The following is a 15,917-nucleotide window of genomic DNA, read 5'->3' on the forward strand; positions in this document are numbered from 1 at the left end:
ATTTGAATTGTATTTTTTTGGACATATGGCACTACTGTGATTGACCCAAAATGCCCATTAAAAACCCTTTTCTCGACTAAATGTAGAAACTGTGCAATTGTAGAAAGTGTAGCCGCTAACCTCCACCTCCCCTGCTAAAATATTTGAGGCTTTTCAAATGCCGAGGTCTAAAGAGTGTAATTTAAAGAGTGTAATTTTAAAATAAGACTGGAGGGGTTTAACGTAAAGTTTTATTGCCCAGGGTGTACAATTAATCGGAAATAATGGTTGCCAAGAGTGTAAAATTGATGTTAATATGTAATTGCCAAGAGTGTAAAAAAATTTCCGCTTTTAATTTCACCATCGTTTTCTGACACTTATCTGGTCTCATTTAAAAAATTGCACTCATTCTACCCTTGGTAAGAACAGAAATAGAGGTGCAACATTTTATTTACACTCTTTCCTCTCTTTATTCCGGTAATTTAGGAGGGAAATCCTTTTCCCGGGAAGTTATTCAACGGTGAAATATCTGCCTCAGCTTTCATTAAAGAAGAAAGCAAATGTGTATATGTCAGAATCTGACATAAACTAAAAAAATAATTCAGTTGTAAGTTCCAAATTCAATGGCTAATGACGCTGCATTTCTCTAAAATTCCATTTTTCTTCTTCATTAATTTTCTTTATATTTTTTTGTGAAAGTTTTCTCATGAATCTGTATTTATGAAGTTTTTGAGACAATACGTTTTAATTTTTCATAAGTCGCTGTGTTGTGTAACCAATGTCAACCTCTCATCTACTGAACTTTATTTATGACCATTCATTCAACTCAATTCAAGCCATAGCTTTGGCTGAGATCCCAACCATATTATTTTGAAAAGATCAAGGCTCCTTATAGGGCAAAGCTTAATGTTACAGCCACTAGCTCTTTGTGCATGCTACTAATTGATGACAAAACAATAGAACTTCACCATGGATATTTACTCTACAATTGGTACCAGTTACTTTCTTTGCAACAACCTAACTCGAACTTGGACGGTTATCTGTGACACAATCTTGCGCAATCTCGAAAGTCAAGTCACTGAAGTTATGATCATTCAAATGTCTTGCAAGAGTCTCAGCAGATAACCATCCGAAACTGACTACTGAAGTACCTCAGTTATTTTAATTACTACTCTTCGATGGAAAAAAGAAACTCGCTAACATTTTTTAGTATACTTAGCTGGAGTTTATCACATTTGCATCTTATTACATTGCAACAGCGGACTAGATTTACTTTTAGTTGGTCTGTAAGTTGTTGCCATTTTCTCTGAAAGTAGTATCATTTCGGGAGTGACAAACTTGTAATGAAGTAATAATTGAGACAATGCAGCCCTAGATTCTTTTATCAAAAAAATCCTGGCAAGGATGGATATTAATGTGATTACGGATTTTCTGTATAACCTGAAAAGTAACAAAAATCCAGCAATTGAAAAAGTGCAGCAATACATATTTTTGCTTGATGATAAAAAATCCCACTGGAGATAGCCTAAACCACTCAGTTATAAAAAGAAAACCTCAGGCTTCAACTAAGCTTCGAATTTAGTTTTCAACGTTTGTTCCATTCCTGCAAGTTATCTTTTCCAGAACAAAATCAAAACAATTAATTGGGTTATTTGCGCATGTCATAGTAGTTTTGTATCACAGTTAATATCACATTACGTTGCCTATGTGCGAAAAATGAGTATACGTACTCGACTTTGCCACGTATTTTCACGGCCTATGTTATAAGATTAGAGTTGTAAGCGTGTGTGGAAACTGATTACACTAAAAAAAAACTTACTTCCAATTTGCTTAATTTTACCCCATTCCCACGGGTAGTTTATCTAATTACCGATATCAAGGAAAGCTTAATTGGTGATTCATTTCAGAAATATCCCTCCTGATGCGAATATTTGATTAAGAAGACAATTAGCCGTTTTGGATTTATCCATAGCACCCGGGTCAACGATCATACAATTTTCTTTGATTTCGTACTAGGTCATATATGATTCTCAGTAATCATACTAGGTCATGTACGATTTGTATGATTTCTTGGTAAACATACAAGGACCATATATGATTTCCTAGAAATCATACAGGGATAATACAAAAAAAATTCAAAGACTAAAAACTGTATAATTTTTATTTTCTATTGAAGTTGAAAAAATTTTTTGGATATCATACAAGGTCATATATGACACATAATACATTGACTGGTGCCACAAGTTCTCGTATAATGTAGTCAGAGAACTTATTAAATTATTATATCGCATTTGCAATCCACATTTGATTCTTTGTGTGCGCTAAAAGAATAAATTTGTGGTTTAAACGTATTCAGAAAACGAATTTGACGTGATATTCAAATTTTGTTCTTGATTAATTTTTTTATAAATGAGCATTTATATGTATAAACTGGCCTCAGAGTATGTCAAAAATTTTGTTATCTGTTTGGACTTACTCTTTTATTTTGTGCCCCACTTGCAATTGATATTGTACGTTAGGGTCTTTTGGCGGATCACTATGTGATGTCGCGGTATCATATAGGTGATGCCCAACCGAATATAAACAAAAAAACATAAATGGTTAAAGGTTTTCAAAAAAAAGATGTATGATTCTTTGTATTCGTACTAGGATCATATATGATTTCTTGGTAATCATACAAGGATCATATATGATTTCTTTGGTTTCATACAAGGATCGTACTAAGAAATCAAGTATGGACAGTATGAAATCATATATGATCCTTGTATGAAATCAAAGAAACTTCAACCCGGGCACTCTTCATAAAAACAGTTAGTACTTTAAATTTAGTCGCAGAAAATTACCTATAAAATTAGGGCAATAACGTTTTAGGCTAACTGAATGCTCAAATTGGGTTTCACATGACTGTAGAATTTAAAATTCAGCTAAAGTGGTTCGAGGCCTTAGCCTCTAAATTCCAACAAGTTTTGAAAATAATTCCTAAGTTTAGTTTTTCTCTAAGTTAGCCCTATAGGCGACTTTAATTCTCTTAAAGACCTTCTGCCCAAACTAACTTATAAAGGAAAACGGGCACACTTCTATACTTAGCAAAAGTTAACCTACACCAGTTAACTTCTAGTTTTTATGCCTACTAAGAAAACTATAACAAAAACACGCCGAAATCTAGCTAAGAACTCTCTGTCTTACCAACAGAAAGGAGAGAATTCACTTATATTCAAAAGAAGCTCTAAGAAAGTACAAAAATCATGCGGTATATATACTCCGCAAAAGTAAATAAAAGAGATATAATCAAGTCCGATTTCTTTTTATAAATTAATCTCATGCGAAAAGTCCCAAAAAATCCCATGGTTAAAACAAGTTCATCCCCAATTTAGTAAGTAACCTCTAATTTGAGCTGAGAAATCTTAAGTTTCATCAAATGTTATGAATCCGTTCAGTTCAGACAAAGTCAAAATTGTCAGTACTTATCAAAATCAATATTTATTGAATAAACCGCCTCTAAAGTCCTAATTTACTTAGCCATTATTATTTTGATCTAATTTAATTCGAATCTTCTGAGAAATAACCCAAGGTTAGTACTTTGCCATAATTTCTTAAGTTTTCTTAAATTTCTTAAGATAGCTTAAGTTAGAAATTCCATTTCTACACCACCCACTCGGACTTAACTATTCTCCTGAATAGTTTTAATTACATAGTTAAACGATTTACATCAGTAAATAGAAATCTAAAACAAATTTATAGAAAAAGAACTTATAAAAGGTTTAGTTAGTCCTTGGTCTGAGTATTCACAAACAGTTGGAAGTTCTTTTGTTTTGATGCTTTCGAGGAGAGACAACAATGCACACGAATCGTTTCTATCTTGCGCATCCCCGACTGTAGTGGCCTTCTTGACCACACCGCTGGCATACTACCCGGGACCTCGTTTGAACTTGTTGGCCTCCAACAATTGCCTGTTGTCCCTGCATCAAGTGTTCAAGAGCCCATCTCATTTTCTGTTGCCCAGAGAGGACCAATTGAATTAAACGGAAGTGAAATTCGGGACTGAATGCTGCTTCGAGAACCTCCATCTCCGTTTGTGTGCCGGCATCTCTGGTATTTTGTTCCCCAATCGTCGCAGTAGTGCTCCAAGCATCATCATCATTGTCCCGCATTGTTACCGGCTGAGGCTGTGTTGCACTACTGATTCCCAGGTCAATAGCTAAGCCCACCATAACAGTATACCCCACAAATGGCTCTTTACGAAGTTCAATCCTCAGGCTCTCCACTTGTAGCCCGCTGATGAAAATCCAGTGGGCCAGACGATCCAACTCTTGGTCCGTTTTTCCTAGATTTTCTCGATAGCATTTTTGGTAAACCCTGTCCACCCACTTTGTGATACTCTCGCCAACTTTTTGTTTGAGACCAAGTTCCTCTTGTGATGACATTTCTCAGTGAAGTTGAAGTCACTTTGGTTCTAGTACAGCGAAGCAAGGTAATTAAAGATCGCAATTTTTTTAAAGCCTTATTTATATGCTTAGAACTTTCACATTATCACATATAGACAACTTTCACATTTTCCTTAAATCATGAGCTTTAAATCATACTTCAAATTCCGATAATCCCTCTGTGGTCGCTAATGTAGAATTTAAAATTCAGCTAAGGTGGTTCGGGGCCTTAGCCTCTAAATTCCAACAAGTTTTGAAAATAATTCCTAAGTTTAGTTTTTCTCTAAGTTAGCCCTCTAGGCGACTTTAATTCTCTTAAAGACTTTCTGCCCAAACTAACCTATAAAGGAAAACGGGCACACTTCTATACTTAGCAAAAGTTAACTTACACCAGTTAACTTCTAGTTTTTATGCCTACTAAGAAAACTATAACAAAAACACGCCGAAATCTAGCTAAGAACTCTCTGTCTTACCAACAGAAAGGAGAGAATTCACTTATATTCAAAAAGAAGCTCTAAGAAAGTACAAAAATCAAGCGGTATATATACTCCGCAAAAGTAAATAAAAGAGATATAATCAAGTCCGATTTCTTTTTATAAATTAATCTCATGCGAAAAGTCCCAAAAAATCCCATGGTTAAAACAAGTTCATCCCCAATTTAGTAAGTAACCTCTAATTTGAGCTGAGAAATCTTAAGTTTCATCAAAGGTTATGAATCCGTTCAGTTCAGACAAAGTCAAAATTGTCAGTACTTATCAAAATCAATATTTGTTGAATAAACCGCCTCTAAAGTCCTAATTTACTTAGCCATTATTCTTTCGATCTAATTTAATTCGAAACTTCTGAGAAATAACCCAAGGTTAGTACTTTGCCATAATTTCTTAAGTTTTCTTAAATTTCTTAAGATAGCTTAAGTTAGAAATTCCATTTCTACAATGACGCAACATTTATTGAAGTTTACTTTTTCGGATATTAGTCACGCAATATAAGCAAAGTTGATCTCATTGTGATAATCAAAGTGATATCTTTTTCGGTTTTGTCTTAAGTGAAGGACTGCCGCTTGCAAAGATTCTCTCATAGTAAATTGAATATTTTTGCCCAATTTTGCCCGATTGTTTGGTGATACATTAAAAATTTCAGCATTAGCCGCGTTTTTTCATGACTTTGATTTAACTTGGTACTCATATCAATCTTTAAATCGAAACAGTTTATTCAAAATCATTTTTATCTATTTTCTTTATATGATTGATATTTATTGGAAGTTGATTGGAAGTTGATTAGTATCAACGAAAGGAAAAATTCATATGAAATTCGTAGAAAAACCTCTTTTTTTTTAAAAAAATGCTGTATAGTTCGAATGTCTCAATCAAAATCAAGGGGAGATTTGGTATGAAAGCATGAAACTAGAAGATTGATCGTTGGGTTCTGATGTTACGCTCTGTTGATCAAATTTTCAAACGAAGCGGAATTGCACGATTGTTATCCTATCAGTTTGTTACATTTTGAAAAACCGAATTTTTCAAACTGTTTTAAAAAAATAAAATTTTGTTAGTTTTCGACAATGATTAAAGGATATAAAGAAACTTGTGAACTGGATTTTAAAAATTGTTTTTACTTTGTTATAACTACTTGGCCCTTTGATTGAGGGGGTTTTTCAAACCTGTATCTTAGATTAAGCACGTCTAATGCATGTTTGAATGAACTCTGATAGACACAAACTAATAGACAACGACTTCTTGATCGGGCTTCATCAGAAAATCCAATTTCTTTTCACCGGAAGCTCATTGGATTCAGAAAATGACAATAGTAAAATTGATTCTCCACAAGTGTTGAGGTCTTCACAGTGTTTTGCAGAGGCCATTCGATATCGTTTTTCTTCGCAGACTGACTACCTTTGCAACAGATAGAGCAATACACATTCGAAGAAGCAAAAACTAAAAAAGATCAAAAAAGCCCTTCAATTGAATTAGCAACAAACCAATTATACGTTCTCCCCGTATCTCCCTGTATTCTAACACACGTCAATTTTAGCCAAAACGTAACTGTTCCAAACATATTTTTAAAATATATTAGTAAAATATGCAGAAATTAGCGAATAGGTTTGTATTCAACTTTTTATAAACAGTATATATAAAATTCTGATACCACGAATGATATCATATCTTCCCAGCTATGCAATTGTTTCGTATAATATTCTCAAAACGTCACCTTTCGCATACACGTATTTAGCTACGGTGAAAAGTCTTTGCAACACTACCTAACTAATTAAGCTGCTTCGAAACAGTTACACATTCTGCGCCACTTATTATTAAAGATGTAGAAAATTCGCCAATAAAATTGATTAACTGTTAAATCTTTTGGACAATAAGAAATCTCTACTGGAAAGTGAGGGCAAGCTGAACAAAAGTTAACTTCAAGCAGCAATCAATAAATCTGTAAAAAATGTTATAATTGTCACCTCAAATTGTAATAATTCGGGTCATTTTTACGAAGCCGTTTACTTCATTTACGGAAGGCTAACTTCCCAAGTCAATCAATTGTTATCAAAATTATGCCAGAAATCCTGGAAACTGCCGTCAATCAATAAAGACATGGTTTCAGACGGGTAAAGGCGTTCACTTTTGTCAGAATTATAGTGAAAGCGGTGAAAAATGATTTCACCAATATGATCACCAATCGTTTTTAATATAAAATCACCGTTTTTACTTCACCGCTATAAGATGCTAGCTCTTTGCAGAGACGCATATTTATTTCCACATTAATTCGCTTTTCTTGTAAAACTTTGAGCCGGGTGTGTTGTATAGCGGGTTTCTTTCCTTTTAAGCTGTCGCAAAAATTGCTAACATCAGTATTTTGTTTATTTTCACATTTTTATTGCTATGTACGACTACAACCGTTAGAACCAGAAGAATAACTTTTGATGGCACGAGGGAATCAATGAGCCCAATTTTACAGTATCATCATAATTTGCAAAGAGCTTCTCTGGTCTCAAGATTCCTCTTGCAACGTGGCAGAAACGATGGACCGGATTGCACCAAGGTCATGGTAAAACCATTTCGTAATTTTGGTTTTTAAAAACTGAAGATGGCTTTTGTCTCACAGTTGGCAGGGTGGAAAAAATTAAGAATTGAGCGGGGTTCTTGAAATAATGATACAAAAATTTTCAAATTTGTTTTGAAGAGGCGGTCCATAATTAAGGATTCCGCTCATTTCAAGCCAAATTATACGAAAGCAAGTAGTTGAACGTCTTAAAAGGGAGATAATGTGCAATGAAGATGGGAACTTGAAGAAAGCACTGACTTTTTCTGATTCGGAGTCTGAGCCAGTCTCTGAATCAGAATACTAAGTTTGAATCAGTGTCTGGATCTAATAAATATCGGAGTCTGAAGCAAACTCTGAATCAGAGTCTAAAATTGAGCATATCAGATGTGAAAAGATTCAAATGCGATATAAACAAAATCTGAATTAGAACTTATTATTTCTGAAAAAAAAAACGTTCTGATTCAGTACTGATTTACTCTGAAAGTTAGGTATGGGACCATTGTTGAGCCCAATCAATTCCTTCTCAGCGCTTCTTTTGTCTCTTGTCTTTTTGCTCATTGTTGACTATTTTTATAGACTAACCAATTGGCCATCAATTCGGCTTTGAGGTAGACTTTGACTACATCGTTCATGTAGGCAAACTTTAGCATTTCTTCATGTAATCAAAAACGCACTTTGCTTCCAGCCTCTGCGCGTTTTTAGTTGTATGATCATTAACGCACACCAGGACATGGGAAACTCAATTTATTTCAGGGAGATCTTGAGCAATCAAAAGACACAATTGAAGAAGCACAAAAGGAAAGAGCGATGAAGGGTGAAGACACATGGAACAAGATCAGTTGCAGTGACAACAGACAATGTGAGAGTATGTGCAGTGTACTGAGGTATCTTCCTGTTCCAAATGACTGGAATTGTAACATTGGGGGTACTTGTGTCCAAAAGTTTTGCGAGTGTGCTTGCCAATGAGCATCTACGATGTTGGATTTGCAGAGCCTCTGGCGTATTATAATTATAATTACGTATTAATTCACAAATTCAAAGAAACTGGTCATTCGAATTCAAAGAAAGGTACTTGAAAGATTTGTTTTGTTTAAGGATTGATCAAGGCGATTCTCTTAAACTAGTTTGATTGAAATCATGACAAAGTAGTCAGGGTATTAAAATTAAACAGTATATATTGATTATGGTTCTTGATGTTATTTATGATTTCTCTTGCAAATTTTCTATTGTTTGCAGCAGCCTGTGCATAAATTGAATTGAAAACTAATTCTCAAACGTGGGAATTGTTTATCACAAGACCAGAATCGCTATATGCTTCATCAAAGGTTATTTACACTAGTTGTTTATACTGGATAATGTTCACAGAATTTTTCGCAATTTATCCGATGTTCAGATTTTTTCTTCATTTTTAACTCGTTTTTTTTTCAAAGTATCTTCCACGCACCAATCTATTTTTTTGAGATGTGAAACAATGTCTTTCTGTCTTTATATAGACTGTTTTCATGCGAAGAAGAAAAAGTGTATCTGTGCAAACCAAGGATCATTAAAACAGTGATTTGCAACTTTCTCGAACGACTAGGGAAAAGAAAACAACTTTGATAGAGTTCCAAATGGTACCAAAACATTCAATTTTTTTCAAAGCCATGTCACTGTTTCACTTTTGAAAATTTAACTTAATTGCAACAAAAGGCACTTTTGTGTTCCCAGATAAAAAATTGAAAGTTTGATAAAAGATTCATTTTACGGAAAACTATTAGCACTTTTGCGCTCTTTTCATTTGATTTCATTCATTTTGAATAATTTGACGCAAATTATTAAAATCTCTAAACTGAAAAAAAACCAATTATCGTTTCATAAATCTCAGTTTAAACATTGTTGATTTCAATTACTTTATAATGTTTGAAGAAAATTGAAGAAAGTGCAATTTGAATAAATCAAACTTAATGTATCAAATGTAAAGAATAACTTAAGAGGATTAGAAAATTGTAGAATTTTTGATTAAAAAAATTAAATTTTTTTAACTGCACAATATGACTTATCTCTAACTTAGGCAAATAGTAACTTTTGTGATGTTCTAGAGCATTACACCGCAGAGATATACCCCAAAATTTCCGCCTCAGTAAAATTCGCTCGAAAATTAGATACATAAATGAACAAAATTAGGAGAAATCCTTTGTATCTTATTTTTCGTAATAGGGGTTTCGCATTTTTTGCAAAATAAAGAACTTCAAAATTGTAAGATAGGTTATGTCATCTTTTTTGAATTCGATCTTCCGCGTGGGCTTTTTAAATATCTAGATTGAGTAGCAAGTCGTAACCACTGAACTAATTGGGCCGTGAGGTAATTACACACAAACTAGCTTTTTTGTAAAGTGCGCTACTATTCAATTACCGGTTGCATCTCGGACCCTAGTCTCTTAGCATATCAGTGCTGAAACATTGTACTCCAATTGAATATCGTCGGCCCAGTACCTTATCAGTGTATCATAGGAGCATCTTGCTACTAATTATGTCCAATTTAGGTGTAACTATGGTTGTGCAAAGTACCTATGGTTGTGCAAAGTACCTATGGTTTTCTGAAAATAGACTTCGCAACTCTATTTTTGATTCCCATGGTGTAGATAGGAAAAAAACGAAAAAAGAAAACTTTGCACAAAATTTTGAAAATAAAAGAAAATAATTTAATAGCATTAGAAAACTATTCCCGCCAAACCAGTAAATACAGGCTTTGAGATACAGGTCCTGGAATGGAGAGTAATATCGCCAGACTTTTCTTTTATAAGTTTCTTGCTATTAATTGAAAAATTATGGCAATTTGAAACACTTTTGGTGCGCATGAATTGGTAAATGTCCAGCGCTTTATAAAAAATTGCTCTTTTCGATAATCGATACACTGAAGTCTACAGAGTTAGGAAGTTTTTTTGTTATTTTATATCTTCAAAATAAATCTAAATGGAAGTTTTGAATAAAAAACATAAAAGAGAACATCTGGACTTTTCTACCTGTGATACCTGAGTATGAACATTCATTTTATTTGTTTTGGTGCAGTAAAATTCAGATGAATTATTCATTTATTTCATTTCAATTCGCCCTTCATTTTTTATTATTCTTTTCGTTCAAATTTCTTGTCACGAATTGTTCTTCATTCATTCAATTATTTTTCCCGCCTGATGATTAGACATGCCTGATCATGCGTTCACGCTTTGTTGATAAGCACTTGAGTTATACTTTCATACTATTCAATTCAATTTCAGTTGCTCTTCTTTCCTCCCGAACGCGCACCGCAAGTTTAGTGATAGAACTAAGTTCTGATTTGGCGCCGCGAACGACTACACAAATATAATAAAGTACGACATGGCGTAGTCAGCGAACAAGCGGACACCGCTCGGGATTGACGCATTGTGGGACAAACCGACAATTGATCCACCTCTGCGATGGGTGAAGTGGAGACTCCAATACAAACTGGAACTTCCTGCAAAAGAAAATATCATCCTCAATACTCTCCTCGGCCCGAAACAAGAGAGGTGGACCCTCTCCAATCTTCCGTTGGATTCAATCTTTGAAGAGACAATTTCTGTTTCTTCTGCTCAACCCGAGAGAGAACAAATTGCTCGTAATGCGCAACAGAAGAGGAATTGGCAGAATAAACGTCAAAGGCTGATTGAAATCAACATCATGTGCGGGGATAAACCTTGGCCACTCGCTGACCGGAAAACAGTCTCTCTCTACTCTATATGAGTTTTGGGTGGAAGGAAGAAGGATCCTGAATTGCAAAAATCCACATATAGCGATCGATACGTTGTCCATAGCTGAACTCTGGAATATTGTAGAGGCTGCTTTCATACGACCCCGAAACATAACTTCTGGTCGTCGTGTTTTCTTGATCACAAACAACTCCGAGGTGAAACCATCAAACATTCTATGGATAACTCAAACAACTAGCGGAAAATTGTGACTTCAAAAATAACGAGAAAACCCTGATACGTGATGTGTTCATCGCCAATCTGAATGATCTGGAGATTCCAAAAGAACACGTCACGCAAGCATTTTAATCGAGACAAGTGTTGGAGTTGGCAATAAATATGGAACTGGGGATGAAAAATCAACATCAAGTATAACAACATAAAAAGACATTCATCAATTTCCCTCTAATTCACGATAATTGAACTGGTCAATCTCAAACAACTTCCAAAAAACAAGGCAATTGCCCACTACTCTATTGTTCGAATTGTGGCGGGAACTGGTCGAGATAAGTTCATCGCTAAAAGCAAAAGTTGTAATAACTGCGGTTTGCTAAATCACTTTGCTAAACTTTAACGAAAGCAAAAAAAATTCGAAGCCCCAAAACCCTAAGAAAGGAACTGTAAATACGGTGGACGAAGACTCACACCCTGACGATCCGGTAATCATTTTTCAATCTTCAAAACTCTACAAATCTGACTACAGTAGCGGGAAGTACAAAATGGTAGCACTCATTCCAAACGATATTGCAAAATAGAACCTTAGAACATGCCGATAAAAATCGGCAAAATCTCAACAAAACTGCTTGTGGACTTCGGTAGTGCGTGCAGCATTCTAAATTGGTCACTCGCGTCGCAAGTGGTCGAAAGCATTTCACATGCGTTCTGGGTTTGCGATAATCCAAATCTGCAGCTCCGAAATTTTTTAAATGAACCAATTCACATTGAAGGTAAAGTACAAAATCCAGTATCGAGCAACGGCTGGACTAGAAGTTCGGCTACATTCCTGGTCGTCACAGACGGTCTGAAATCATTAATTGGTCGGGATCTGTTCCATCTTTTAGGACTAGCAGTAACACAATCTTCCTCGTCTTCAAGTAATCAAGTCAACACTATTTCCCCATAATCGAAATTCAAAAGAGACATTGCGCTCACATTTCTTAACTTAATCTCTCGTATTGGACGTTCAAAAAATCAGGTGGTAAAGTCAAAATTTTACGAAAACTTTCTACTCAGATATCAGAAGATAGACGCCTATCCATTATTTTACAAGATAAAGTTAACAATGAACTCAAAAATTACCAGCTAAAAAACAAAAAAATACAACTGACTAATTGCCCATAAAAAAAAATTTTTTTCTCCAATATTTATGACTGATAAAAAAGACCAGTCAATGAAACTGGCACTCGATTGAAAACTATTAAAAGAAGCCATTAACAGAAATAAATATCAAATGCTAACATCAAAAGCATAATCAAATTCATATCTCAATAAACTATTGCTCCCGCGTCGCAAAACACGACCTAATTCTCTACGTTAGATCTAAAGTACCCGTAGAGTCAATTGAACTAATATTTGAATACAGCTAATTATTGTGATTTTAATATGATCGGCGGCAATATGAAGGGTACCTATAGATTTCAAACTAGGTTTTACGGAATTGCAGATGTGCGGGCAGAATTTCAAAGAGCCATGGACTAAACTCTTATTGGTTTAAAGAATACCTATTCTTTTCTGGAGGAGATTTTAATTGTTAGTAAAAGATTGGAAGAAGATTACGAAAATTATGTTTTGAAATGTCTAAACGTTTGGTTGAAAAAACCTGAGGATTATTCTTCGAAAGTGTTATTCTTCTAAATTCGAAAATGCCTGGCCCGGATATCAAATTTCACAAGCGGGTATCCCGCCTCTCGATAGCATAACTTCTGCTATCCTGTCCCTTGAAGCACCAAAGACAATAAAAAACTTCAATTTTTTCTGGGTTCAGTACATTACATTAATGAATTTAACCCTAACATTACACAAATTAGCCACCCACTACGTCCCTTATTGAAAAATTCATCTAAGTTTATCTGGCCAGATGTACATGAAATTGTTTTTCGGAAATAAAGAATCTTATTGCGAATATCACCCAAAATATTCTTTACAACCCGCAACTCGAAACAGGAGTAAAATGAGACGCATCTCGCTCAGATCTTGGGGCGGCACTTGAACAATTAACAGTCGACGTATGGAGAAAGATTGCTTTTGCATCTCGATTTCTAAATTTCTTTGAAGAGCGATACAGTGTTAACGAATTAGAACTTCTTGGGGTAGTTTGATCTGTTGAATATTTCAAAAATTATTGTATGGCAAAAAATTTACGGTAATTAAAGACCACAGAGCTCTTCTTTCTATATTGAAAGAAAATCGTTCCATTGAATCATTTAATAGGCGTTTAACCCGTTGGTTAGATAGACTTTTACTGTTTCAATTTGATAATGAACATATGCCAGGGGCAAAAATGGGGTTGATGGATAACATTCCGACACATCCAAATCAAAAAGCTAAAAAGAGCTCTTCTTTCTATATTGAAAGAAAATCGTTCCATTGAATCATTTAATAGGCGTTTAACCCGTTGGTTAGATAGACTTTTACTGTTTCAATTTGATAATGAACATATGCCAGGGGCAAAAATGGGGTTGATGGATAACATTCCGAGACATCCAAATCAAAAAGCTAAAAAAGTTTATGCATATGATGAAGAATTAATTTTTGCCCACTTAGACCTGATTTCAGCATCTGTATATTCATTAAATTTATATATTAGTCAATCAGCATCTCATTTACATGCTCTATAAAAGTACGCGAACTGGCACCTCAAATCACAACTACAAATGAACCTGCACAAAATTAATAAATTTAATTAACACACTCGCTACACGTCCACATAAGCATGATTATCTCCGGTAACGCTAAATTAAGGAACAAATACTAGCCGTAACTTAAACGATTCAAAATATGCATACCCCACTTCGCAAATACCCTTTAACACTCCACTCGATAAGCGAAATTCTCCGCAATTCAAACAATCTTTCCAAAATCGGAATTAAAATTTTTCGCGGAGCGTGATACTCGTTTCTCTGAGCTTAAATTCCCGCCAAATAAAAGACATTCAACAAAAACATTGGAAAGTCACCACCCAAAAATTAAATCAGTGCTTTTTTGCCCGGAATCTCTCTAGAATTCAGTCGTATAAACCTCTATTCAAATCTCACTTGTTTTTCACTAAAAATTCAGATATCAATTCCATCAATTGAAATCATAATACAATACCTTCCAAAAAGCGCTTATTTAGAAGTCAATTCACTGACTCCACACGCCCCGCGAGTCCACATGTAACTCCCCCGACTTCCATTAGCACCACGAATCCTCCCCCTACCCCTACTAACCCAGCTTTCCCAGCGCCATCATCTGGTGTCAGCACTCCCCTAACACCAAGTCCTCAAATCGACACTTTCGATAACATTATAAATAACAAATTTAGCAAATCCCTAATTGCATGACTCATCTGACAAGTGGCTCAACGGCTACATGAGTGATATTAGAGTTAAAATGGGCAAGACCTGAGCATCGCGAGTTGCAAATGAAAGGGAGCGACGAAGCATTGACGGCAAAAACCAGATTTCTCTGCTCTGGACCTTGCAACCAATTCCTTTTGCAGAGAGAGCAGTGCAGGTCCAATTGGTCAGAACGATTGGTGGAAAGCGGCGCTCTAAAAATAACCTAGAGGGATTTTATGAAGTTCCAGCCCCAAGTTCCACCATTTTTAAAGTGAGCACCACTATGTTGACGATAAAAAGTACCAAGCAAGGCAATTGTTACAGTAAGGAACAGCGACATTGCCAAATTTGGCACATTACAGGAACGACATACAACCTTGAAGCTGATCACGCTCAAACATCTCACGCGCGATGCTAGGACGCATACCCAAAATTCAGATTTTCCCCGCTCTACGAAACCAGCGCATTAGTGAACAAGCGAACGCGCAAAGCGAATTTGTACTACCTCAACATTCGGCCTCTCCATCAGCTCTTCGGCAAGTTGCATCCGCAACTCCCAAAACGCAGAACAAACGCGCTTCATATAGAAATCGCCGTAGCACTTCGTGTTACGGTTTCGAAAACTCATCATCGGACTCGACAATTACAGCACCGCCTAAACGATTAGGAAGAGCAGGTGATATAAAGAATTTTCAACCCCATCTGTATCGGTGATTGAAACGTTACAGTCAACTGCTAATCAGCTACCCGAGGTGGACAACATCTACCCTATTATTGGGGAATGTCACCACCAGACCCACGAGTTTGTCTTCTTGCTGATCAGCGGACTCCGACTCTCGATAAAGACATACGATCAATGACGGTGTATGAAGCGGAAAAACAGGAGAGCTATGATTGAAACTCATGAACCAACAGTTAACTTCTTTTTAAAACTTTTGACCCCTTAATTATAATATTTTTCTGTTATTAAAAATAGTAACCAGTACATATATTGTTATTACTTATTTAACCGGGGACCAAGTAATTATTTGTATATTTTGTTATGCTTGTTCTATATGAAAATAAAAATGCCCCATAAGTACGATTTTTCTTCTCGCAACAAGGGGTATGTGATACCTGAGTATGTACATTCGTTTCATTTATTTGGTGCAATAAAATTCAAATGATGTATTTATTTAGCTCCTTTCACT

General features: G+C 35.4%; 2 protein-coding genes across 8 annotated transcripts in view; both read left to right on the forward strand.

The window, feature by feature from the left end:
* The window catches only part of LOC142339618 (ADP-ribosylation factor-like protein 5B), a 463,878-nt gene that overhangs the window by 27,316 nt on the left and 420,645 nt on the right, over nucleotides 1-15,917 (forward strand). Inside the window, exon 1 of one of the 2 annotated variants that reach the window (XM_075389807.1) lies at nucleotides 2,246-2,257. The exons of the other annotated variant lie outside the window; for it this stretch is intronic. The gene's annotated coding sequence lies outside the window, so the exon portion shown is untranslated. Of the gene's footprint in view, nucleotides 1-2,245; nucleotides 2,258-15,917 lie in introns of those variants that run through there. 2 annotated transcript variants of the gene reach the window in all.
* Nucleotides 826-8,578, forward strand: LOC142339586 (uncharacterized). 6 transcript variants are annotated; one of them, XM_075389730.1, is made up of 4 exons: nucleotides 826-1,014; nucleotides 1,128-1,167; nucleotides 7,228-7,448; nucleotides 8,199-8,578. In XM_075389730.1, exons 1-4 carry the CDS (start codon nucleotides 949-951, stop codon nucleotides 8,409-8,411), a joined length of 540 nt encoding a protein of 179 aa, XP_075245845.1. In that variant the 5' UTR covers nucleotides 826-948; the 3' UTR covers nucleotides 8,412-8,578. The 6 variants fall into 6 exon arrangements, with proteins under 6 accessions (XP_075245845.1, XP_075245863.1, XP_075245854.1 ...); XM_075389748.1 differs by having other exon boundaries at nucleotides 7,228-7,442; nucleotides 8,199-8,533; XM_075389773.1 differs by having other exon boundaries at nucleotides 830-970; nucleotides 8,199-8,574.

This window comes from Convolutriloba macropyga, chromosome 1 (assembly GCF_964194025.1).
Source record: "Convolutriloba macropyga chromosome 1, txConMacr16.3, whole genome shotgun sequence".
Taxonomy (NCBI): domain Eukaryota; kingdom Metazoa; phylum Xenacoelomorpha; order Acoela; family Convolutidae; genus Convolutriloba; species Convolutriloba macropyga.